Consider the following 26,004-nt stretch of genomic DNA (forward strand, 5'->3'; position numbering starts at 1 on the left):
ATCTCAGGTGACTGATGCAGACTTAAGAGATGAAGGTCACGCCACATGTTGCCTTTTACTGCTGCACTGAGCCCATCCTGGAGGCAGAGCCACCACTAATTATTGGAAGGAGGGAACCTATTGAAGCCTCCCTCCTCATCTTTGCCATTAATCTCACATCATTTGTTACTGTAACTTGGTGTGACGGACCCTGTTGAAGACGAGTGCACTTTAACTCCAGGAGACTGCTGCCCGTCTTTGTGGTGAGTATAAATCCTGAGAGATTGAACAGCTTCTTTTTTCTTTTGCTTATCTACTTTTCTTCAGATGAGAGGAAAAAGGTTCAATGAGAGCATTCAGCTCTGCTGTCCGTGTTGGTATCGTTGGTAGATTTGATAAGTGTGTTAGCATGTAGAAATCATCCCGTCTGACTCCCATAGCAATGACAAAGTAAACAGTCTTTTTTTTGTTGCTGACTAACAATATTTCTTTCAGTCATTGCCGTGTTGGACGCTCCAGCAATAATAATCCTGCTCAATGTCTCTGCAGAAAGAATGGAAATTATGAACAAAAAACACAGCGTTAATAGTAACCTTAGGTTTGCAGTTCATAACAAGCATAATTTAAGTGTAACATGTTGATGTTGAGCTCAATGTCTCTGCAGAAATAATGGAAGTTATGAACAAAAAACAAAGCATTAATAGTAACCTTAGGTTTGCAGTTCATAACAAGCATAATTTAAGTGTAACATGTTGACGTTGAGTGCATTTACTCTCTTGGTAGGCGGATGCCCCCTCCCCTGGGGAGGGCTGCTCTGCCTCCGCTCCCCTGCCCTTCTCCTTTGAGACCCCCCTCCCTGCTCCACTTGCAGCTGAGACCCAGGGAGCAGAATTAACAAGCAAATTGAAACAGACTCCAATCAGTGCCACATATGCTTTCAGTCATTTCACTCTCAGGATGCTCGGTTCAGAAGTGTTTTTTGCTTTTTTTTTCCTTTATCTGCATCGTGACTTGTTGTCTGTAGCTTGCTGCAGGCTGACTGACTTTGCTGAAAAGGGGGCAGGATGTCCAACAACATGGCCAAGATTGCAGATGCAAGAAAGACGGTAGAACAACTGAAGCTGGAGGTCAACATCGAGAGGATGATGGTGAGTCGGCACAGAGCATAAGGACTTTTAAAACATGTCAGCACAGTCTCAGAAGTTATATACTTTCACATTATGTGTATACTGTATTCTGTTTTTAACACGAGGCTTTAAAGGGACAAAACTGCCACCACGATGCTTTGAAATGCAATAGTCACAGTCATAGTTTATTTATAGAGCACATTTAAAACAACCTCGGTCGACCAAAGTGCTGTACAGAAGCAAAAGCATAATAAAAATAATCATGAACACTACAACAACAAATACAACACAAGGATACTAATCGTTCAATATAAAACAAATTAAGATTAAAAGTGAAAATAAAAGAGAATAAGAGGGATAAAAAGAAAGCGAGAGAGCCAAGATTCCTTTCTCAGCTGGAAGTGAACGCCAAGGAGAAGAGATGTGATGTGCAATGACCACTTTAAAGCCAAATACAGGGAAAATGTTTGATATTATAGCTCAATAGGAAACACACCAAATCTTATTACCTCTTATTTTCTGCCTTTCTTCTATGACCTTTTTGTGCAGATATCCAAAGCGGCTGCTGATTTGATGGCCTTCTGTGAAGCTCACGCCAAAGAGGACCCTCTGGTGACTCCGGTGGCTTCATCAGAGAACCCGTTCCGAGAGAAGAAGTTATTCTGTGTGATACTGTGAGGCCCACGTGTGCAACATATCTGCACGTGACGGTTCTGTCAGTGAGGAAAATCAATCCTTTTCTTTTTCACAATATTCAGTTTTTAATTAAAGTCGCTATTTGGTGAATAACCACATGAGAAATGATCATTTTGAGTGTGATAATGATGGCAATAAAGTTTTATTAAAAAAAGGGTGCAAAGTTCATCTGAACAGGCCAACACTTCAGCCTTTCCTTGTGCACACAGTTTACACATTAACTAAATCCTATATGCAACCTCTCACTGAATGGCATTAGTGCTCCGAGGCTTTGAGACAACTACAACAATATTGGACTTTTTAATTAATAATATAAACAAACTGAAATGATTAGATATCAAAAGAAAAAAATACACTTAAAATGAGATCTTGAGACAGTTCTCGACGCTCTAAATGTATCCCATCACCATATATTTTCACAGCGGGAGGAAGGGCGCGCGTGTTGTAAATTATACCTGAATAAAAAACAATCTGTAAACAGGTACTGCCTTGCTGCCTGTGTCCAGGGAGGATGTGCCGAGCTCGCTGAAACTGCTGCAAATGAGGGGTGGGGCTTTGTTTTGTCACTGCAGGTTAGAGCAGGCAGCAGGTGTGCACAGTTGACACAAAGCACAGAGCTCCCACTGTGACACCTGCCAAGGGTCAAGCGTTTTCTTTGGGAATAAGGTATGTACGTTTTGTGAGCCGTTACAGTGAGAATAATCCATCATTCAGGCTTCTCAACAGGGTGTTTTAGATCAGTTTAACGATGGAGAAATTAGCTCTATGCCCGTGTTTGTTTTGGAGGAGCCTGCATACATATGCGTACTGATAGATGTGTGGAGATGTGTTGGAGTATTTCTGCGGAAGGAGAAAACAAAGGAGCAGTGACACGAGTCGAGCGGGTCTACTCAAGAAAAACTCGCCCGACTGAGCGTGAGGTTCCCAAAGGCACCTGTGCCACACACCCATCTACATTGTACGAATAACAGAGAGCTAAACTCGTGAGCACAAAGGTGACTTTTGCTACAGCAAACGTAAGTGGGATTGTGAGCTTTTGATGGAAAAACTGAGCTACGGGCTGCTTTGGTTCTTCTTCTCTTGACTTGGATGACCAATGTTCATTTATCAACACACCTATTTGATTTGAATGTCAGTTTTGCAAGACAAATGAGGGACAGTGGGAGCCTAACCTACTCCTACTCTACGTAATGCTGAGTATTCAGTGTTTCCACTATTTCTATATAAAGATATTTAATTACTGTCAGCTGCTCTTTGTGGTTCATTCTTCAACGGTTTATCTCTACTGTAGGGATTATTACTTGGATGATACGCAATAAAATACAGCTGCGAACCTGAACTTTAACCCCTGTTGAGACTTATTACATCCAAGAGGAATTTAAGCGCTGAGGTCAAATAATAACTACTGTGTTTTGTGGCTATGATGCTGCTGTGATTGTCATGTTTTTAGGCCAAACAATGGCCAACTTCGGAGGACATGCCATTCCCGGCACCTTTTTCCTGCTCTATGGCTTTTGGCTGACAGTGAAACACACTCTCCAACACTACTGGAGGACGAGACAGCCGAAAGGAAGGCAGCTCATGCCCCCTTTCTTTAAAAGGATGGACTACTTGGAAGGAGGACTCAAAATCTTTGCAGCGTTTGTGGGTCAGTCCTTCTTTAAATGCGTTTTCACCAGTTAAACCTGTTGCCGCCTCACCTTAAAGGGATAGTTCGCCTCTTTTGACATGAAGCTGTATGACATCCCATATTAGCAATATCATTCATGAACATTTTCTTACCCCCTGCTGCGTCCTGTGAGCCGAGTTCCAGCCTCGTTGACGAAAGTAGTCCGGCTAGTTGGCTGGGGTTTAAAGAAATAAAGCGTTTTGCTTCTCAAAACAATATGTGTTCAAAAGAGTAATACATTTGCATCACAAAATTGTTCTCCAGGAAAAAGTCAGACCTCACAATCGCTTGGCCCTATTTTCTCTCCCTTCGTATCACTGCCTGCTGCCGACAGCCGCGCCTGTTACGGTGTTTGCTGCTCGGAAGCAGGGGACTGCTCGGTCACTTCGGTCTGCACGGTCTACACAGCACGCAGTGATACGAAGGTAGAGAAAATAGTGCGTTGTAGCCATTTTTGTTTGTAAATCATAAGTTCTATCAATTTAGTTTTCTTTGGGCAGTTAGAATAAACTTTAGTTAGTTTGGAATCAAAATTTTTACATTTGAAGTTGTTTAGATTATTTTGGTAACTTTAAGACCCTCCCATTAATTAGAGAGATTAAGAACACACCGGGGGGCTGTTGGAGGAGCTTTTTGTTTGTCAAATGTCCGGTGTGAAGACGGGAGGTTTTGGTAAAATGATTTTTTGAACACTTTTTGAGCTTGTAAAATCAGATTAAGTTAACTTTCGTTTTTCATCTAAGTTGTAGGAGATTTTTAGTTATTGTTTTGTTCATATTTTTTGTTGGAAATAAACTACATATATTTTTTAAACAAACAAGTCGGAAGTGCGTGCAAGAATCAAACCACCTGAAGCCACCCACGGCCTTTCTTAGAAAATGTAGTTTGGAAACTTAGAAGGCCGCGACATAGCGCCAAGCGATTGTGAGGTCTGACTTTTTCCTGGAGAACGATTTTGTGATGCAAATGTATTACTCTTTTGAACGCATATTGTTTTGAGAAGCAAAACGCTTTATTTTTTAAACCCCAGCCAACTAGCCGGACTACCTTCATCAACACCAAAACGAGGCTGGAACTCGGCTCACAGGACGCAGCAGGGGGTAAGAAAATGTTCATAAGTGATATTGCTAGTATGGGATGTCATACAGCTTCATGTCAAAAGAGGCGAACTATCCCTTTAAGTGTCGGACATTGTGCTTTTCTCACAGGTATAATGGTGGAGCAGTTTGTGGTGGATGGGCCGCACGCCCGCCTCTACGACAGGGAGAACGATTCGTGGGTGAAGCTGATGAACTGGCAGCACAGCACAATGTATCTGTTCTTTGGGATTTCTGGAATAGCGCTGGTCACCAGCACCTCATGCAGACTGGTTCCAGTCGGCGTGGACCGCCTCGCTCTCTCCTTTGCTCTCTTTGTTGAAGGTAAGGTTCGGTTTGAGTTGAGTTGGTTATTTAAATGCATGTCTCCTCCATGTGTAACGTGTCCGCCTCTCTTCTGTCACCCAGGGTTTCTGTTCTATTTCCACGTGCACGCTCGCCCCCCTCTGGATGCTCACATCCACTCCCTGCTGCTGGTGGCGGTGTTCGGTGGGTCAGCCAGCACCATGCTGGAGGTGTTTAAGAGAGACAACCTCGTCCTGGAGCTGCTCAGAGCGTGCCTGTTCATCCTGCAGGGCTCGTGGTTCTACCAGGTGATCAGAAAACAACTTATTTGCACTAAATGAGATTCACCACCGGGCCACGAGAGGTCAAAGTTCAGAGACTGTTTGTGTAACAGTAGATTTCACCGAGCAAGCACAAGTGTTTTGACCTCGATGTAAATCCCTCAGGGCATCCTATTTATTAGGCTCATGAACTGAACGTTGCCAAGGCAACAGTCAACAAACATGATTGAATTCTCTGTTGGCCCTTTGGGGCCCTTATTTCAGCCTCTTGGAATGTACTCCTGAGTGATGATATGGGAGGAATAAGGAGCCGTGACGTCAAATATTTAATAAGTCTGTGCTTCTGTTTCAGCAGGGCTCAGCAGTCCTGTCTGACGGCCTCTCAGCAAACACAACTGGGAATCATGGGCACTCTTATGCTGGAGTTATTCATTTAATCTGCTTATTTTATATGAGAGGAGGAGTAAATATGCATAAACTGGACCTCAGTTATAGCTTTTTGTCTCTTTTGTTAAACACGGTGTCAGTTGGTTCAACACTTTAGATAGATAGATGGATACTTTATTAATCCCGAGGGAAATTTAAGAATATTTTTAAGAATATTGTTTTTAGATAAAATATATTTTTAAGAATATTTTTAATATTATTAAAATATTTGTTGTTTCAGATCGGATTCGTGCTTTATCCCCTGCGTGGACCAGAGTGGGATCTGAACCTACATGCCAACATCATGTTCATCACAATGTGCTTCTGCTGGCATCTGGCTGTGGCCCTGCTTCTCGTCGCTTGCGCCTCCTCGGCTGTTTGGTAGTAAGTATCTCATCCCTCACCTCAGCAGGTTTCATTTCCTGAGTTTTGGAGAAGAAGGGAGGCACAAAATAAACATTTGGATCTACTTCACTTATAGGAATGAGGAGCAAATTGGTCAGAACCTAAATTTAAATACAATTTATCAGGATATTAAACATATCTCATCCTGTATTTGGGTTTATTTCTCATTGTAGTTATTGTGCAGTAGAGTTGTGGAAATATATAAAGTAGGGCTGGGCGAGTTAACTCGTTATTATCGCGTTAACTTGTTAATTATTTAACGACGATAAATATTTTATTGCGCATTAACGCAGGTTTTATTATTGTAAAAGTCTGTTGCTGTTTGCTGCGGATCCACCAAACATGGAGAAAGGGTACGGAACTTTTACTCGACCATTTTGATTTTAAAGTTGGACATCACCGTTACAGGTGCTCCTCGGTCTGTGTGTGAAGCTCACGGAGCTAACCGGCGCTACTTCCTGTTTTACTTGTTTCAACATAAAAGCACGTATTTCAAAATAAATTTTAAAAAACTCCTGCATTTACAGCCAAGTTGAATTGTCTTCTCATCGTAGTAGATACAGTCTAAAATATCACTTAAAGACAAAACACACAACTGATAGCAGCAAGTCATTCAAGGAAACAGACAGTGGAGCGAGGCTTCTACATAAAAACTACAGAAAGATGCTGATGTTAAAAGTGTGTTTGCACAACAAATGTTATGGCACTTTCATTCATATGGCAGCACATTTAAAATAAAGCTAAATGCTAAAAGCTATACGCTACTTTTGAATTCATTTTTGGATTTTGCGTACAAATGCGATTAATCGTGATTAATCAGGGAAATCATGTGATTAATTAGATTAAAATTTTTAATCATTGCCCAGCCCTATTTTTAACCTTTTCATCCTCCCGAACGGGTCATTTTTTAGCAGGATTCGGCGTTCGTTATCACCTAAAGATGAAAGCTGTTGATCTGTGAGTTAAATAAAGCCTTAAATATTTGAATAAGAATGTAAATGACGTTTTTCTTAGTGTGTGACAGATGAAAGAAAACGGCTTAATGATTCTCCTGAGCAAGGTCTCGTAAATAGTGCGGATCCTCTCTAAATGTCTCCATGATGAACATGCTCTTAGACATTTTGGGGGTTATCAATAATGTATTTACTTCCTAGAAACCGATGATGGAAACCTGGTAGATTAACTTTTGTCACTTATTAATATTCATAATGTAGAAACAACTATTTTTGCTTCATTATGTGCAGCATATGTGTCTGTTATGTTCAGTTACAAATGTATTTTCAGGTATTATGATGACATAAAGATCCCTTTTTTTGGCTGCTGAGCATGCAAAGTCACTTTAGAGTCATATTACAGCATCTTTCCTCTCTGTCCATCTACAGGTAGTCTTTACGTTGATTACAAGTCACACTATGAGAACAGGAAGTGGTCCTGCAGGTCTTAGCAGCAGCAGCTTTTATTGTAACAGAGTCAGTAGAATAGGCAGCATTTAAAGCTAATCATTGTCAAAAAAAAAGTGTGGTGATCTCATGACATCAGAATAGAAGATGGGATTTATTCTAAGGGAAGGTCGCAGTAGCGAGTTCAAGCATTACTGGAATAAAATGAGTTTGAATCAAGAAAACAACTCGTTAGCACCTCAGATTAATACGTTGTGTCAGGAAACCCAAGTCAGTACTGTGAAAGCATGCAAAACATTATTCAACTAATAAACAAGGATCATACTGAAGGTGAAGGTATACCTGGCCAACATTTAAACCAACTGCCTCATACCGTGTGGGTGAAGTGGCTCTGACCTGTTGGGGGAAATCGGACATCTGGGGGTGTCTGACACACAGATGTTAGCAGAGGATCCTGTGTGTTCCTGTGCATCTCACATGCTTCCTCTGCAGAGTTGTGACTGATTTTCTATAAGATTGACTGTCTGAAAAATCCTGTAATTTCATAGTCAACCTGGTTTTGTTAGCGTGCATTTCCAAGACATTTTTTAAAAGGAAAGACCCCAATTATCAAGGCCCAAACTGTTTCTCTTCACAAAATGAGTCCGTAAAGAAGGATAAAGACGAGTTGTTTTGCAATGATTTGCCCTTTTTGTGTTGTTCCAACAGCACTGTGACGCGATTCTCGGAAAAGGGACACGACGTTGAGATTGGGATGCGAAACACATCGTCCGTGGCAAGCTGTCAGAAAGCTTTGCTCGAAGAGTCGGAAGAAGAGTGAAGGGATGTTTTACTGTTCTCTGCAGTTTTACTGAAATTTCATTTCATTCCGGGGATAACTGTTCAGGATAATGTACCCAAGAGGTTTTGTAATAAAGTGAATAAAACTAATCTGTCAGGTTTTCTCTCAAATAAGACACAAAACGGACCAAATTCAACATTCTCACGTGTGTTAATATTCCATCACATTAACCATTTAAATACATGACAAAGATATTCAAGATTAAATTTAATACAACTTAATAACTCGTGGCTTGAGAGTCTATTCAACAGGGACATAAATAGAGTAGTTTTTTACAGGATAAACTCGTCTGTAGAGCCTGCAGCCTGCCTGAAACATGTCACCTTAGTAGGTTTTAAGCTGGAACAACGTGGGAAACAGAACTGAACATTTTTAACACAACATGCCATTTTGGTAACTTGGGGAAAATGTCCATATTTCACAGTGGAACTCTTAACACAAGCTCCATGTAGTTACTTTAAGGTTTCTGGCTTTTTGCTCCACATGACCACGGGTTGCACTCTGGCTTGACCTTGCTGAGGGTGGAGCACAGTTTAAGGTTGAGGAGCGGGTGGAGGATCCGGTGCACATTTGGGTGAAGGTGCCGTGGTGACCACGACTGTTGAAACGGTTGTTTTTGGGGAGCATGTTGCCATGTGCTGCTGGAGCTGCTGCGTCGGGACGGTTTGAATCCGAACCTTAAAAGAAAAGAAAGATTGTTTCTCTCCGTTTCTTTCACTTAACCGGAGCCAAACGTCGGTGCGTGAGTTTCAGAGTTTCAGAATGACGGCACACTGCTACGTTAAAAGCTTTTTAAAAATAAAAAGGTTGTGTGGATTATCAGCCAGACTTCAGGAAAGCTTCTCATCTTTAACATTTACCCACCTGTGTGGCCTGTCCTTGCTGCTGAAGCTGCTGGAACTGCTGCGCCGTGACAAAGCTGACTGGTTTGTTTCCTGCAATGAGCTTTGTGCCAGCAGGCATCGTGGTCAGGATGATGTTCCTGCCCAGGCTGCTGATGCTGCTCGGAACAACAAAACGGGCCGTTAGTGCAACTTCTAACTGCAAATAATCAACTAAGAAATCCAAAAAATTCCCCTTTAATAAGCACATGGCAGAAAATTACAAGCTGAGAAGAGTTGAAATCTAAATGTATCAGTTTTATTTTTCTCTTTGGTTCAGACTTACTTTGTATTCAGACTTCCTTTAACGATCGGTGTCGTCACAACGCTCTTGTTTTTCAGCGGCTGGTTGAGCACAGAAATGGGGACAGTAATCCGTGCCGGTAACTTCCCCTGTGGGAAAGCAAAGGATCGTTTCTGAGCCAAGTCACTCACAGACGGTGTGAATACGTACGAGATACACCCTGATCAATATACCCCGAGAATCACAGCTAAATTCTGTGGTAAAACAAATCAATCTGCACTGCTAATGACTAAAAACGTATCGTTCACAGGCAAAATGATCAACTAATAGAATAGGGAACAAACTAAATTATGCAAATCAATATATATTAACTATCCAAAGAGATATTTACTCTTAATTAAATTAAAGTTTTGAAGTGAGAATCCCTTCATTTTACACAAAAGTTATCAGATTGATGACATAAGTCTTAAAAACATCACTAAATAGGGCTGGGCAACGATTAAAATGTTTAATCTGATTAATCGCATTTGTACGCAAACTCCAAAAATGAATTCAAAAGTAGTGTATAGCTTTTAGCATTTAGTTTTATTTTAAATGTGCTGCCATATGAATGAAAGTGCCATAACATTTGTTGTGCAAACACACTTTTAACATCAGCATCTTTCTGTAGTTTTTATGTAGAAGCCTCGCTCCACTGTCTGTTTCCTTGAATGACTTGCTGCTATCAGTTGTGTGTTTTGCCTTTAAGTGATATTTTAGACTGGAACTACTACGCTGAGAAGACAATTCAACTTGGCAGTGTTTACAGATGACTTTGGTTCTGTCGACTCCGCCGTCTGGAAGAACTTTAAAATGAAAATGGCCGAGTAAAAGTTCCGTACCCTTCTCCATGTTTGGTGGATCCACCGATTCATTTCCGGTTCCGCAGCAAACCGGAACAGACTTTTACAATAATAAAAGCCCGTGAGCAACAGACTTTTACAATAATAAAATAAATAATAAAGCCTGCGTTAATGCGCGATAAAATATTTATCAGCATTAAATAATTAACGAGTTAACTCGCCCAACCCTACTATTAACATTAAAAATGTTCATCCAGAAAGATCAACCCGACTCTTTATGCGTCTGGAACATGAGCTGAGCGCCTGAAGCTCACGTCCCTGTTTACGTTCAGGAAGTGAGCGACACTCTTACCGTTTGCGTTGTGACGACTGTGGCGGGAACCTGTCGCACGGTAGCGGTGGCTGTTCCCAGAGTCAGAGGCGAGCCGGAGACTCCGGGACCCACCGTGATGCCCTTGGCCCCGGCCACAACATTGGCAGCCATGGTCACAACATTAGCGCACGTAGACGCTGTGAGGGGTCTGCCGCCTGTGGTGGTCGTCATGGTGATAGTCTGCCCCTGTTTCTGCGGGATGACCCCAAGGCCTGGCATTATCCTGATGGTGGCGCCGCTCTTGTCGGGCGAGCTAACGGTGGAGAAGGTCCTGGATTTCTGATCGGCCATAGTGACGGCCAACGTAGGCATCAGACGTATGGCTGTGTCTCCCGCAGCCTTCAACAAGGTGGAGGCGACAGAGGTTGCTTTAGTGGTCTGCACGTCCCCTACACAGGCCCCCGCACCTGAGGCAGAAGAGGCGGAAGGGTGGGGCGGCGTCACATGCAGAGTGGCCGATATGCTCTTGCTGCCTGCGGTGGCGGTGCCCAAAAAGTCAGAGGTGAGTTTGACCGTTGCTACTGGAGATTTGGCAAGAGTTGCCATCATGTCCGGGGTGATCCGCAGCACCGTCTGGCCTTTAGCGTCGGTGGTGATGGAGGACGGTGGGAGACGGAGGACGTCTTTGCCCTGGATACGCAGGTTTGTTGCCGTTATCGGGATCCCTGCACCGCCTGCAGTCTTCATTCCTAGTTGTCCCGTGATGGACACCTGCGGAAAAACAGAAATAACTGATAAATCCTGAAATCATTAACATAACCAATTCTCTTTGTTATTCATTTAGGAATACGTGCCCTTTCTGTTAAAAACTATTTTATATCATAACTTCTCATTAGTATCTTTAGCATATTTAGCTGTATACAGTAGTCCACGCATCTTAAATGAGTCTGTTCGGGATATTCTTGCAGTTTCAAAAATGTCCAGAAGTGGCCAAGCTGACAAGTTCTGATCACTGAGACCAAACGCTTCACCTGTTTGATGTTTGGGCTGCTGACGCCCTGCAGCACAGCTGGGGAAGTAGGGTTGTTAGCTGGGCTTCCAGGAGATCCGGTGTGAGGTTTGGTTACAGTTACAGCCGACACAGACAGAGTGTTGGGAGCCTGGACCGGACTACTACCAGACGCACTCCTCAGAGGTACAGAAACCACTGCCTATTGATAAACACATCAAACACCAACAGAATCAGTTGTATACTTGGACTGTGCAAAACATTGTATATGCCAAGCATTCAGCGTACCTGTGAAATGCCCTTGGCCGCCACCGACACCGGCATCCGGATCTGGTGGGGGGTCTGATGCACCAGTGTGGCCTGCTGGCCTGCAGAGGAACCCAGGCCAGGCTGAGCGGAAACAACCCGCACCTGAGGGAGGGTGCCCGCCGCCAGGTGACTCACTATCCGAGCGGCGTGTTGGGACGTGACCGTCTGTGAGGTTGGCGCGCAAGACTGACTCGTGGGTAAGATGGTTCCCAGCTGAGGCAGAGAGGGAGAGGACACGAGAAGAACACTGCGAGAGAAAGAAGGAATCAATGACACAACTGGACTGAAACTGAACACAAGAAATGTTCAGTCTGACTGACCTTGGGCTGCTTTTCATTGTATCTGGGACTCCAGTCTTTGTTGGCGTGGTAGCTGTGCACGTTAAAGGCGACTTCGGGGTTCCAGGTGTGTTTGGAGTGGGCGTCGTAGGGACCGGTGACATGGGATTAGAGCCTATTTCCTGCCCTGCTTCCAGACCTCCAGCGGTTCTGCAGCCTCCATCTTTGCTCCCAGACTTCTGAAACATGAATGCAAAACGAGATAAATGCATATTCCTATGAGAATGGCCTGAGCCTAGTTGTTTGTGCAGTAAACTGAAGGCAGCGGACTCACAGGCTTAGCCGCTGGTTTGGGCTTTTGCTGCAGAGCTTTTCTTGCTTTTGCAGCTGCAGCTTGAGCCTGGTGGATCCTCTCTGCGTGGGTCAAAGAAAACATGACAATTAGTTTTTTCACACTGCACAGAGACCAAGAAATGGTGAACTGTGACACATAATGGTTTAAAAACATCAGCACTTAAAATGGACGAGTCAAACGGAGCTTAAACGGTGAAAGTAGGCTCCTTCATAATGACGTTAGAGGGGAAATAATCTGACTTTACCCTAAACTTTGTGAGTATTCTGAAGCTCAATCTTGCTTACCAAACTCCTCTTGACTGCGATGGCGATGCAGGTAAATCCACAGTTTGCGCCCGATGTCATACTTCACGCAGGGATCTTTCTCATAGTGAAGTCTATCCAGAGCCCCACTGACAACCGTGTTCACCTAATTGGAAAACAAAGCTCATTACAAACAGGGAAGATCAACACAAGTCTGCATCTGCTTCTGCTAAATGTGGGGAAATAATGCACAAGAAGAAAAAAAAGCAAATAGATTAGTTAAATAAAAAAGCTTCACGACAAAGAAAAAGGGAGAAAACTTGAATACCTGCGCACTTGTGACGTCTGGAGCCAGAAACTGGGAGTCTTTCAAGAGTTCACAGATCTCAGCTCTCGTTCCCTCTCCATTGGGTAACCTGGCTGCTGCATCCCGCACTGGAAAAGGAAAAAAGCGGAGAGAAGCCGGAATGGTATTAGCGGTCTCCTGAAGCGTTGGGCCTCCACAGCCAAACAGTAGTGAGAGTAAAACGAGAGCTCTGACCCAAAGAGAGAATGGTGACGTATGGCGGGCGGTCTGAGCGAAGCAGCGTGTGCTCCCTGGCTTTGTTGAGAGACATCTCCTTATCGAACACCCCTTTAACGGGCCCCACCACAGATTCAAAGCCATGCATCCTGAAGGTGTAAGCTTTGTGCGGCTGGTTGTATCGATGCTGCTCCTGATGCACGAACAAAAGTTTGACAGATTAAAGAGCTCGTGTCGAGCAACAGATGCAAAACGGCATCAACACAAACCTGAACTTGAAAGACTTGTCTCTCATCTCCGGTGCTGGGCCGCACCACATAATCAGTAGAACTGTGTGAGAGCAGAATAAAATCTCTCAGCGATAACAAAACGAGAAATGTCGCATTTTCTGCGCTTCATGAATTGCTGAATCTTACAGTTTTGGTGTGGGAGAAGTCATCTCTAACATGTCTTCATTTTCCGTCTATACGGGAGATTAACAAAGCCTTTAAAGACACAAAGACGAGCACAAACGCAGCTTAGTGCAAATTAAAAAGCTTTCTACCTTGACAACAAAGTCTTTGGAGTCCAGCCACAGCTGACAGAGTGCACTGAGATCCTTCTCTGTATCCTGAGTGGGACCTAAAAGAAACCGTGGACGTTAAACAAATCTTCAGCAGCACAACATCAGGCAGGAGTTCCACAACAGCTGAAGCCTCTCACCAATCCACCTCCACTGCTGAGATTCATCAGAAAACTCCACAAACGGAGAGAAGCCGCTGGGGAGCGCCATCATTCCATCTGGTTCACAAAGAAAATACAGATCAGAGATACTCATTGCGCGGCTCCTCAAGCTCTAATTGGTGGCTCGCACTCGCATAGTAGCTTATAACAATATGGTAACAATAACAAATTTTTTCAAATAACATACAGCAAATACTGCCCAGTATTAAGTACTTTTATTAAGTATTAATTAAGGCTTAATGGTGTTTCCTAAAGGGGGAACTGTTAAACCTGGCAACGCAGCCCGCTTAAACCACCGTCACACTTGACCGCAGAGCACGCTAGCTCCTTTAGCCAGCGCAAGATGCAGGCACAATGGATCGGTTTTTAAATAAAAAAGGGCAAAAACCAGCACAAAAACCATGCTCATCTTGAATGTCTCACTATGATTACAACAACAAACTACAAATACAACACGAAGAAAGTCAAGGACATGCATGCCAGCTTCCGCTCATCCCAGTATTAAGGTAAATGTGGTCTTAATTGAAAATGTGCTGTGTTGTTTCTTTTTTTGTGGGATGTTTTATATGTAGAAATGCATATTTGCAAAAGGGGACTTTAGTATGTTGTCGTAAAAGTGGCTCTTCCCTTGGTTTTGCTCTGCCAATGTGGCTCTTGTGAAAAAAATAGTGAGTATCACTGGTATAGATGGACATTAAAATGACGCCAGCATGGAGTAGAAAACAACCATTCGAGTGTGAGGGACCGCTGCTGCTCACCTTTAGTCTCTCCTGCAAGAAACTGCAGAGCTTGGAGAACCAAATCAGACCAACACGAGGCCGATGAAAACCAAACATTGAGGGAGCTGGCTGGAGACGACTGCCACATCTGAACCTTCTCCTCCAACTGAGGGATCGATAAGGTGGTGTTACAATGTGTGTTAGGTCATGTGACCGCTTTTACGATATGCACGCGAGACTTACCAGTGAAGTACTGGCAAGACCCTCTGTTCTTAAGATGTTTTCCATCAAGCTGAAGAAGCTGACAGCTATTTCCTCAACTGCAACCGGGCTACTCTGACACTCCTCCACGATTCTACAAGGACAATATTTCATTCCATTAGCCTTAAGAGAAACAGAGACTCGGAGTATAAACTCTGCAGATTTTGGACAGCAGCAGGGAAACAGACTCACTCCTCCTTGATGATGGTTTGTGGCGTTGAAGGCGCATCTGGCAGGGAGTTGATGATGCTGACTGGCAGTGCTGATGAGGAGTCTGAAGGTGGGAGCGTTTCACAGGGATCTTCGGATTCTACTTTTATTGTCCTCAATTTTTTCTTCCTCCTCTCGTCTCTCATCTTTTTTTTAGGCAGTGACAGATCAAAGAGCGCTGGGACATGAAAAGAAAGCCACAACCTCTGAGTCTCAAAAACCTAAGAAAGAAGGACCTGTACACTTTAAGCCGATTTACTTACGCATTGTCCCCTTGCGACCTATATTTGCTCTTGAAAGTATGTCTCCAAGGTGGATATCAGAGGTTATCAGGTCTGGATTGTCCTGATGAAACAAGTCATTCGTGACACAAGGTACAAACAAATATTTTACTTCTTCTTCACTACTTACTGGCTGCCGCTTCCTCTTCTCGCGATGGTTTTGCAGCATGACTTTCAAGTCCAGCTCACCTAGTTCTACTTTTTCTGTTACAAAATAAAAAAAATCTATTGACACCGTAGTCCATGAATCGGAGCGTTAGAGGAACGTGCAAACAGCACGAGTCACTGACCAGTAGTCTTCATGTCTTGGGTGGACAGGCTGGGAAGAACTCTGAGTGAGACGGTTTGTGTCGGAGAGGAGGGTGATTGAGGAGCTTGAGTCCATGACGACATGTCTGCATTCACGTGTGATAAAGCAAGCAAAAGAAAACGTGTGGTTACTGTTAAAACTGCTCACAAACACTACAATTTGATTCTTATACTTTTTCAATACAGTATTTCAAATTGGGGTCTCAATCTAGTTTTGTCTTTTAAAAACAAACAAAAAAATACACTTTATTCAACTACTTGCTGAGCATTATATAAACATTTATAGATATAAAAATCAAACCAAAGACTGACCATCATCATCAGATGAAGGATTGCTGTCTCCACACTCAGTTTTGACCTCCTTCAGTATGCGACTCAATCTTCTTCTCACCTTTGGCTCCCGCATTTCAGCTTGAGTCTTGTTTGGCAACCTTCTTTTAGGCGGAAAGTCCAGACCATTATGAACCGCAAAGTCCAGCACCTCCTGCAAGAAGAAGAAGAAACAATAAGACCAAGCAACAGGCAGTAGGACAAACACAACAGACTTATTAAATGGATAAAGAAAAGAAAGAAAACCTTTCTGGAGACGAGAATCTGCTTCAGCAGTCTGTGGTAATACTGCTGAAGGGAGTACAGGTGGCGTTTCCTCTGGGACCTGCCACACAGTTGTCTGTACTTGACCACCTCAGGATTGAAGTAACCATCTGAATTGAGATAATGACAAGTCAAAGTAAAAAAAAAAAAAAAAAAAAAACGATTTCAAAGCCCATTCAGCTTTATACAGTTATGTGTTGGTGGCGAGCTAAGCAGACACGTGACAACATTAAAAGTACCATCACTTTCCTTAAGTGAAGGCAATCTGTCAGACGTTTTAATGTCATATTTTCTTGTTGGATTAAAGAAAAAGAAAAACAATCATAAAATACTTAAAGTGATAGTTCGGAGTAGATTCAACCTGGGGTCATTTGAACCGTGACATTTGAACCGTGACATCCAGCCAAGAAGCCCACCCGAAGTTTTTTTGATATTGGCTGAACATCAGCTGAGTTACTGAGTTATCCCGAATAGCTTCGTACAAGCGATAACGGACCCTGGCAGTATCTCCAAAATTACCACACTAAAATCACATGCCATGACACCAAACTTCTACAGTAGTACAAATATGGTCTGTACTCACAAAACGATGCATTTGGAAGTTTGAAAATAGTCCAGGAGTTTATTATTATCAACACAAGCCTGATAGCTTTTCTGCTGCTAAAGCTGCGTCGACGTCACTTCAGAGAGCTGGGAGCTTCAAAATAAGATGAAGGTTGATCTACTACTGTAGACAACAAAGTATATGCTATATTCTACATGTTTTTTTTATGAATTTTTATGTTGTAGAGTTGTGAATTTATTTTATCAATGGAGAAATTGAGCAGCCTTGCTTTGTTGTCTACAGTAGTAGAGCAACCCTCATCTTACATTGAAGCTCCCAGATCAAGGAAGTGACGTCGACGCAGCTTTAGCAGCAGAAAAGCTATCAGGCTTGTGTTGATAATAATAAACTCCTGGACTATGTACAAACTTCCAAATGCATCGTTTTGTGAGTACAGACAGTGGCATGTGATTTTAGTGTGGTAATTTTGGAGATACTGCCAGGTTCCATTAGCGCTTGTACTAAGCTATTTGGGATAACTCAGTAACTCGGCTGATGTTCAGCCAAGATCGAAAAAACTTCGGGTGGGCTACTTGGCTGGATGTCACGGTTCAAATGACCCCAGGTTGAATCTACTCCGAACTATCACTTTAATGGACAGCAAAGTGTGTCCGAGAGGCATTCAGAAAGCACCTCTAAATAGCTTCTGTGCAAGATGAAGAGGGTTGCCAAAAGTAAAATTTCTGTCGTTGAACATATCGCTGATGGTGTGGTCCTGCTCCTCAGCGCTGTTGTCAGGAAACTGTGGCAAAAACTGGCGAAGGTGTTGCCTCTGGGAATCTGTCAGCACTTCCCTCCAGGTGCTTTCACTCAGCACAGAAAAGAAAACATCGGGCTGTTGAAAACAGGACAAGAAAAAAAAAATTAAGCACCGATCTGCACGGTGTCTTATCTTTTAAATTATCTATCTCACAACTCACGTCCTCCAGTAGGTCCTCTGGAAGGTTCACTCTGCAGTTCCCAAGCATGCATTCCTCTGTGATTTGGCCACCGTTTTCCTCTTTTTCCTCTTTTAGATCGAGAGGATCTGTAAGCATGTGCGCGAGCGCGTCCATTCTTCTACACGTTATCTGTCTCACACAGATAAAAAAAACTACAATGTTTTGCAATAATCTACCGCGTGAAGCTTTCCTTTGAGTCAGCCAAAGGGCAAACGTTACTCGTTTGTAGATTTCAGGGCATATTTAGTGGATCAGTATGAAAAAAATAAAAACATTGAAACCTGAGGGACCCTGCACATTAACGTGACACTTATCTACAACTTAAAGTGAGGACTCAAAGTGAACTATCTGCAAGCCCTTCAGCTACTGTGGTGGTTGTTAGCTTGTAGCTCAGCCACCAAACAAGCTACACTAGGAGACAATTAAAACGTTATAAGCTACAGTTTTAACACCCACCGCAAACATATATTTATCCTTGGTACACTGTCGACTAAATATAATATTACTATGCCCATACTGCTAATGGAAACTACTGAAATGTCTTACCTAGCAGTACTTTGTTATTTTTAAATGAAGTGGGTAGTGTTTCACCGATGCACTGTTTTCTTCTTCTAATGAAAATGGCTAATTTGCACGTTACCGACCCTCTGCTGCCCTCCACAGGAAGTAAAGGGTATGGATACAACTTACATTAAACATTTTATTTTTTTAAATTCATTATTTAAACATTTAATTTGTCCACGTATTTATACTTGGTATTTAACTGTGTATTTAGGACATATTTGTTTTTATGATACAGTGTCTGTCACGACGTGACTGGATAAAAGTAATTACCCGTTAGCCGTTCAGATAGCATTAGCTGGATCTTTAGATATATTCAGCTTTTTTGGACGTATTTATTTATCTTTTTAAAGTTGCCTTAACATTTTACATTTTTACAAAAAGTACATGGGACTCTGTGCACTCTTCATGGTTAGTTTTGAGAAATATTTTGAACGCATTGATTTATTTTTTTGTATTAGAAAGCCTTTGTTTATTTTTTAAAACTTAGTGTTATCACAGTATCTTTTTAAATAAAAATACACAAATAAGCCATTAATTTGTAAGTTAAGTAGATGACTGTAAGTTTAAGACGTTTTAATGTAATGTTAATTAATTTTTTCCCTTCAAAGTTCAACAACATAATTTTATGATCCATATAAACCTGAAAGAATCCACAGTCCTTCAGTGGCTTTGGTGTGAAACATATTGATCTGAAGATCTTCTAATTAGTTCGAATAAGATAATTACTTTGTGTACAAACTGTATACACATGAATACATAATGAACACCTGATGAACGGGAATCGGGATCACTGTTTTTCAAATCCTTGCATCTCTGGATCCGAACTTATCAACACTTAAGAGGTTTTAACAAGAAATCTCACAGCATAATCCCAACAAAAAACCACAGAAATATTGCGTTGCCATGCAATATTATTCCCACCAATGCCATCAGGGGTGTTTATACAAAATAATGTGTGGGTGAAAAGATAAATTCATGCAAATTATTCATTCTGCATGGTTTAAGGTTTTATTCCAAATTGTTAATTAATCTGCTCTCTCATTTTTAATTTATTAGCATTTTTTAATTGAACAAATTTGTGCCATTGTGAGAATCTGTGTTTCTTTTTTTCTTGCATATTTTCCCAAACTGCAACTATTTATAACATTGCAGCAGCGCACAGTATGCTACTTCACTGTTGTCAGCTTGCTCCACCTCTCTATGATGCTGTTAAGAACAGCTGTAAATAATGAACAGTCCATCCCCGTGCCTCACAACACAGCCTGGGAGAGGCAGGGGACACACTTTGTCCTTCAGAAACCCGCCGTATGTGGGGGGGGGGGATACTGGCACCGGGAGTCAAAGAACCGTGAACCAAACCGTTTCCCATTTCTCTCAGGGTTTAGCTCGTAATACTTCGGAAGGATGGCAGAAGGTGCCGATGGAGAGGAGGAGATCCAGTTCCTGCGTACAGTAAGTGATGCTGTTTGACTGCTCTCAAAAACTTGTTCGTCTAAGAGAAAAAGATCTTTTGAACGTGTGATAGTCAAACATTTGTAGTGTTGACAGACTTTCTTTACTTAGACTGAACAAAGATTGACAGGAGCAGGTGGCAGCTTTTGTCAGTATTGTTCCCTATTTATATCCCGACAGACATTTGATTCACAGAGAGGAAAACCCCTGTTACCGGGTGACACTTAACACAGACATAAAGCAGATTTTATAAACTTTAAAACAAAGTATTTCACACCGTAGTTTATCTGGTTGACAGTTTCTTCTTTAACTGAAATTAGGACTATTTCTTTTGGGTTGACTCACGTGCTTCAAGCAAAACATTACACCTGTGGCTGAGAAAGACATCAATGTTACAGAAAACATCATTTATTTTTGTGCAGGAGACAGTTAGGTGATGATTTGGAAATCTGAACAAAACCTTCCCTAAAATGTGAAACTGATAACTGGTTGAATGATGGTCTGGACTCAGCTGTACATCAGTTATACATCGCAGACGATTGCACTGGGACCGTACTGACAGATAACAATGGCCCAAAGGTTCACTGTCTGATTGATGATCGTGTCATAAGACCTTATTCTGTTGTTCGTTAGAAATAAATGGCTCGTACTCATCACACAACAACAGAAAGTCTGTTTATTCTCAGTTCTGTGGTCTTTCTGAACTGATTAGTTTACTTGACTGAGAATCAGGGCTATACGTAAGACATTTAGTTTATTTCTGATACATTGCTCAGTGCCAAGCTATCAGGTTTCCTTTTTAGATGTCTGTGCCACGGCCTGGCGAAGGACATTGTGGCCTTGCAAGCAGACTTGTGTAATGTAACACTCTTTATTTGGAGGCTCGCTGTTGATACTACTGCGCATATTCAACATTTTGTCACTCAAGTTTTTTCTAAACTCCAGTAATTCGAGTCAGACACAGATTATCTATAGACTGCATTTAGGGCCTCACTTGAAAGCGATCGCTGCTTGATTTAATTTTCTGGAGAGTGACAGTCAGACATTTTGCTTAGAGACACAAATACCTTATCTGTGGATGAGCATGAACACGACAACATTCGTTTTCTTATGATCAGCTAAATGAATGTTTACAGGTAACATTGTCTCTTGGCTTGAAACTCAGCACCGTATGAAATATGTTAACAATGCGTCATTAACTTACTGTCACCCTGATCTCAGCTGGGTTCTATATTTACTGTGTGAGGATTAGCAGGCTCAAAGCTTGGCCCATTTCACCACCTGCTTACTTCAGTCTATGTGGGAACTTTCTTACTTGATCAACTACTACAGTGTCTCTTTGCAGGGGTTATTTTGGCAGCATTTTAGGTAATTCATCCATTTTTTTCTTTACACCATCTGCTGTCAAGGCTGTTGTCAAGTGACTGCTGCCCATAATGATCATGCTGTTGCTTTTATACAAGCTGTATATAAAAGATGGTTGAGGCCTCTGGATCTGAAGTGAATCCAGTAAGGAAAATCCTTTAAGCTGCATTCATTCAGGGGCCGCTTGTGAAAAGAAATCCGGTGTATCCCCGTTCCACCTGCAGGGTTCCAGTGCTGATTTAGGCCTGGAGCTTGAAACCAGAAGTGCCACAGAGCCACATCTTTATGACATCTTTATAAATGTCTTTTTGGTGCTGCAAATGGGGCCGTTCCCAGTGGGATCCACAAACACGACATTTTGCAGAATGCTACATGCAGAATATTCAGATTAAAGCTTTGAGAGGAGCAGTGAGCTCATGCACTCTCAGAAATAGGGGTACAGTACAAGTCTTCTTTTGTCCCCTGAGGTACAATCTCTACTAATGTACCCCCTAGGGTTAATTATTGGACCTAAAGGTACCTATATGGACCTTTTTGAGTGTCCAAAAGGTACATATATGTACTCAAGTGGTACATATATGTACCTTTTTTTCTACATGCTGGGGTACAATAGACAGTCTGTGTTAGGCTACTTCAGTATAAGGGTACAAAATTGCCACCAGAGGTACAAGATTGGTCTCTGTGAGGTACAAACCACAAGGGTACAAAACTATACCTTCTGAGGGTACTGCCCCAGTGACAAGCCATCGTACCCCTAAAGGTGCAACTCTGTACTTTATTTTCTGAGAGTGTGTGCTTCCACTTCTAAGTTTAGTTTCTGATGTTCTTGCTTGTTTTCAGCAGACACTCTACTACACTGGATCTACACTTTTAACCACGACCGTCGCAACCTTTTTGTTGATCTAGTTGGTCTCAATTATCCAGCCTCCAGCCCCTGACTGCGTCAGGGCTGGTGCTTTAGAGAACATTTAGTAAAGTAAGGGGATACTTTAGAACAGGTCTGATTTAGGATTCACAAGTCCCTGCCATGTGTTTATGTGCGATTTGAGCTCGTTTTCAGAGTAAAATACTGAACTCAAGGGCTCAAAACGATAGTTCAGACTCCAGTTGGTGATATCATGGCATCTACATTCATCATTTTTTGTTAATTCGTAGAATTTTTATTAATTATTAATTGATATTAAAGTGTGAGGTGGAGCATTGCACTAAAAACATAGTATTCCAAAATTCCTCTAGTCTACTGTTAAAGCATCTTTTATCTTTTTTAACTGATCTGAGTAAAACAAGCTTCATACAAAGCTTCACGCAGCACAATAAAACAGAACAGTTGTGTGCGATTCATTTTGATTCATTTATTGTAGTAATGAGCAATAAATGTCTCATGAAAAGTTTCATGTAACATGTCTTTTCAATGGTTCTGTTTTTTTAAATGGCAGGAAAAAAAACTCCAAAGTGATGGAAACTCTGGAGCTCGGGAGGATTTTTAGTTTAGAAATGCTCTCTAGTATTTTTATTATATTTTAAGATGCTTCTTTGCATCAGTCTGATAGTTGTCGGAATAAGTAATACTTGATTTTCATGTCTTGTGTTATTAAAGAAGATTAAGTAGCCAGAGTAGCCACAAACTGTGTCACATCCCCTTTACAACCAACTAAAAACTCTCAAAGTTATGTTAAAGGGACACTGGGTAATTTCTTCCCCCATCTAGTGGTGCAATTTTATTTTGCAAAGTCGAATGAATTTTTTCAAATGTGCGTTGCAACTTGTTGAACTACGGCAGGCGGTATGTGTCAAGATTCTCTTTTTCGCTTTTTTGGCAATGAGGATCCCTTCTCCTCCGGCGTGGCATAACTATGGTCTTCCTTTGAGAACAAAAGTGCAGGCCGTTCAGGCTGGTTTATACCAGAGAATGTCTAATGGCGTAGACTGGCTCTGTTTATACCTGCGTGCAAACGTGACTTCAAAATGACGTCATTTCTGCTTGCAGGCCTGGCGTTGGGGAAAACGCGATTTGAAGTGCTCTATGTCCCTCTCGGCACTTCGTCGTTTTTCATAGACCGGAAGGACATGGCGGCCTCCATAGAGCTTGCCCGCTCTATGCAGATACAGACAAGTTATTCTTCGCTCAGGAGGATAAGTGGGATTGTTGACAGAGATAATTTTACACCAATGAGGACTAATTTATGAATGAATATGTTGATTTGAGCTAATAAATGACTTAATATATTACACAGTGTCCCTTTAAAGCTTTCATGCATCATAAAAACACATCGAACACAATCTGCTCAAATGATGTGTCATGCTTAAAGTATATCGGCGCCAATGTGTGCTTTTAAATAGCATGCTGGTCGTGCAAAGTCAGCAGAGCGATGTGTATTTACAACAGCATATGTTGTTCCAAGTCAATCAATTAGTCAGACTTTATATAGATGGCACTTTTCATTAAAGAATTAATGTAGCAATAAATCCCACACTGTCCCACACAGTTCTGAACGAGACTTAAAATAAGGGCAGAAGGTTTAACACCGTCGTACTTTATGTAGTTCTAAAAGAGATTGTGTGAGAAAACAATAAGAGGCAGATAAAAAGTTCTATAACTGAGGGGAATGTAGGACCACCATCAAAGTAGATAAAAGACAAATACAACTCAATTAAAACCAAACTAAAAGTTGAATGAAATAGATTAAATTTACCAGAAAGTGAAGGTATCTAAAGTTAGTAAATGAATAAATAGATTTAAATGAAAAGGTTATAAACTTAACTCTCAGTGGAGGGTATCTTTAAACATATCAATAACATGATTATACCAGAGAGTAAACTGTGCAGTGGAGAATTAAATTCAGTCCAGTTTTATTCATCTCAGAGTGCTTTACATAGAACAAAACACAAAGTTTCAGCAGCACTTGGTGACAGTGGGGAGCAAAAACTAAACGAAACAACAGAACCAAATAAAAATGTAATACTAAATTATTTACATTACTTTCACATTATTGGACTATTTTTGTTGCAATAACATTTGTTAGCAGCTGGCGTATCTCATGATTTAAGGAAGAAATTAATCTGAACCGTTTACAGATCAAAAGAATTTGGAATTTTGCTTCTTCTCAGCATCGACCAATCAACTAAATATATTGCTGAATCAGTGCAATGCTGGGATTTTTTCTCTCCTGACTGTCGAATCCTAAACATCTGTTGTTTTCCAGAAGGGAATGTGTGAACGGCAGGTGCGACTGCCTGAAATAGAGGGCTGAGTGGGGGTCCCGGAGCCAGAGAGGCGAGGACATGAGAGTTGAGCCTGTGAAAAGCACCGCAAAGGAAAGCTATAGGACATCAGAGTGAAGGCTAGGGAGCTGTGGACAGTGCTTTCATTTGGGCATTTTTCTTTGCATTGGCCGCAATGTCTCTGATTTATTGCTCGACAGACACAAAGCCTGTAATTCATATGTCTTGACATCATCAGACCTTTACACAATCTTTGTTCTTTTGTAGTTTCTTGGTATATAGACATGTTGCAATTAGCAGTTAAGTTAATGCAACCCTTCACAAATATGTCTCAATATGGGTCAGTGTCGATGAGTTTGCCTTTAAAATGTGAAATGAAATCCAGGACTTTCTGCATACAAGAAGAACTTGTTGACATCTGTCACAGGCTAATTTAACTCACCTGAGCAGAGGTTTAGGGTCGATATCAGTCTGACAGTGTTGCAGAAATAAATATATAATAAGTAGACTATGAAAATATAATTATAAGCATGTAAACATCAAATTGGCTCCTCAACAGTAAGTATAATCTGGTTCCACCAGCCTGTTGCAGGATACGAGCTGTAACGCATGTCCTTCACGTTATTATGCAAAAATGTCTAAATCTTTTTTAATTATATTGTTTTTGTAGGATGATCAAGTGGTGCTGCAGTGTACTGCATCTATCCTGAAGGAACAGATCAAGGTGTGTCTGTCCTGCGAAGGCTTTGGAAATCGGCTGTGCTTCCTGGAGACCACCTCAAATGCTCAGGTAGCGAAAGGACACGGCGCTGAGTGTCTTTTATCTTATTCCTTTGAGTATATGCTTTGCCTCAGTGCACCGGAATGACTGGTTGTGCTGCGTTTCAGAATGTCCCTCCAGACCTCGCTATCTGCTGCTACATTTTGGAGCAGTCCCTGTCGGTTCGAGCTTTACAGGAGATGCTGTCCAACTCTTCTGTCGATGAGGTGGGACGCAGTTAAACCTCTCTATAAAAGAGCATTCTCATACAATACGCACACAGTAACAGATGCATATATATATGTTAATTCAGCAAGTAAATTTCACTGTTTCTATTCTCACTTAATCCACCTTCAACCTGCCAACCGAAGGCGGTCGATTTGGACAAATGGGTAAGTCCCGTCACTGTACCATGAACCATCAGTGTCTCACCCCAGTTATTACTGCTTTTATTTACTGATTAAACAGTAAAAACTGTCTCATCCCAGTTATTACTGCTTTTATTTACTGATTAAACAGTAAAAACTGTCTCATCCCAGTTATTACTGCTTTTTTTTAACTGATTAAACAGTAAAAACTGTCTCATCCCAGTTATTACTGCTTTTTTGTACTGATTAAACAGTAAAAACTGTCTCATCCCAGTTATTACTGCTTTTTTGTACTGATTAAACAGTAAAAACTGTCTCATCCCAGTTATTACTGATTTTTTTGTACCGATTGAACAGTAAAGACTGTCTCATCCCAGTTATTACTGCTTTTTTTTAACTGATTAAACAGTAAAAACTGTCTCATCCCAG

At 41.6% G+C, this 26,004-nt stretch overlaps 4 protein-coding genes across 13 annotated transcripts in view; 3 read left to right on the forward strand and 1 right to left on the reverse strand.

The window, feature by feature from the left end:
- Positions 1-122: 122 nt before the first annotated feature.
- On the forward strand, positions 123-1,927 carry gng8 (guanine nucleotide binding protein (G protein), gamma 8). The gene is made up of 3 exons (XM_075487703.1): positions 123-242; positions 1,004-1,127; positions 1,656-1,927. Exons 2-3 carry the CDS (start codon positions 1,044-1,046, stop codon positions 1,782-1,784), a joined length of 213 nt encoding a protein of 70 aa, XP_075343818.1. The 5' UTR covers positions 123-242; positions 1,004-1,043; the 3' UTR covers positions 1,785-1,927.
- A 453-nt stretch (positions 1,928-2,380) lies between these two features.
- On the forward strand, positions 2,381-8,295 carry tmem45b (transmembrane protein 45B). The gene is made up of 6 exons (XM_075487707.1): positions 2,381-2,468; positions 3,253-3,450; positions 4,680-4,892; positions 4,977-5,161; positions 5,802-5,944; positions 8,074-8,295. The coding sequence occupies exons 2-6, from the start codon at positions 3,261-3,263 to the stop codon at positions 8,183-8,185; spliced, it is 843 nt and encodes a 280-aa protein (XP_075343822.1). The 5' UTR covers positions 2,381-2,468; positions 3,253-3,260; the 3' UTR covers positions 8,186-8,295.
- A 42-nt stretch (positions 8,296-8,337) lies between these two features.
- Positions 8,338-18,466, reverse strand: nfrkb (nuclear factor related to kappaB binding protein). Of its 3 annotated transcripts, none has more exons than XM_075487704.1 (26): positions 18,391-18,466; positions 17,824-17,973; positions 17,537-17,738; positions 16,282-16,409; positions 16,018-16,189; positions 15,687-15,791; positions 15,527-15,600; positions 15,379-15,460; positions 15,098-15,293; positions 14,888-14,999; positions 14,684-14,810; positions 13,905-13,982; positions 13,747-13,823; positions 13,619-13,665; positions 13,472-13,532; positions 13,221-13,395; positions 13,008-13,114; positions 12,722-12,845; positions 12,417-12,496; positions 12,125-12,321; positions 11,784-12,051; positions 11,518-11,697; positions 10,526-11,257; positions 9,374-9,480; positions 9,071-9,206; positions 8,338-8,883 (listed from the first exon to the last, which is right to left on the reverse strand). In XM_075487704.1, exons 2-26 carry the CDS (start codon positions 17,956-17,958, stop codon positions 8,740-8,742), a joined length of 3,846 nt encoding a protein of 1,281 aa, XP_075343819.1. In that variant the 5' UTR covers positions 17,959-17,973; positions 18,391-18,466; the 3' UTR covers positions 8,338-8,739. The 3 variants fall into 3 exon arrangements, with proteins under 3 accessions (XP_075343819.1, XP_075343820.1, XP_075343821.1); XM_075487705.1 differs by having other exon boundaries at positions 17,824-17,977; positions 18,391-18,457; XM_075487706.1 differs by having other exon boundaries at positions 17,824-17,996; positions 18,391-18,449.
- A 1,199-nt stretch (positions 18,467-19,665) lies between these two features.
- The window catches only part of LOC142402175 (ryanodine receptor 1-like), a 77,256-nt gene continuing 70,917 nt past the window's right edge, over positions 19,666-26,004 (forward strand). For all 8 annotated transcript variants that reach the window (XM_075487709.1, XM_075487712.1, XM_075487711.1 and 5 more), the window contains exons 1-4: positions 19,666-19,860; positions 25,118-25,237; positions 25,336-25,434; positions 25,579-25,599. In XM_075487709.1, coding sequence (XP_075343824.1) covers positions 19,813-19,860; positions 25,118-25,237; positions 25,336-25,434; positions 25,579-25,599 — 288 coding nt within the window. In that variant the 5' untranslated portion in view covers positions 19,666-19,812. The remainder of the gene's footprint in view (positions 19,861-25,117; positions 25,238-25,335; positions 25,435-25,578; positions 25,600-26,004) is intronic.

Source organism: Odontesthes bonariensis, chromosome 16 (assembly GCF_027942865.1).
Source record: "Odontesthes bonariensis isolate fOdoBon6 chromosome 16, fOdoBon6.hap1, whole genome shotgun sequence".
In the NCBI taxonomy this organism is placed as follows: domain Eukaryota; kingdom Metazoa; phylum Chordata; class Actinopteri; order Atheriniformes; family Atherinopsidae; genus Odontesthes; species Odontesthes bonariensis.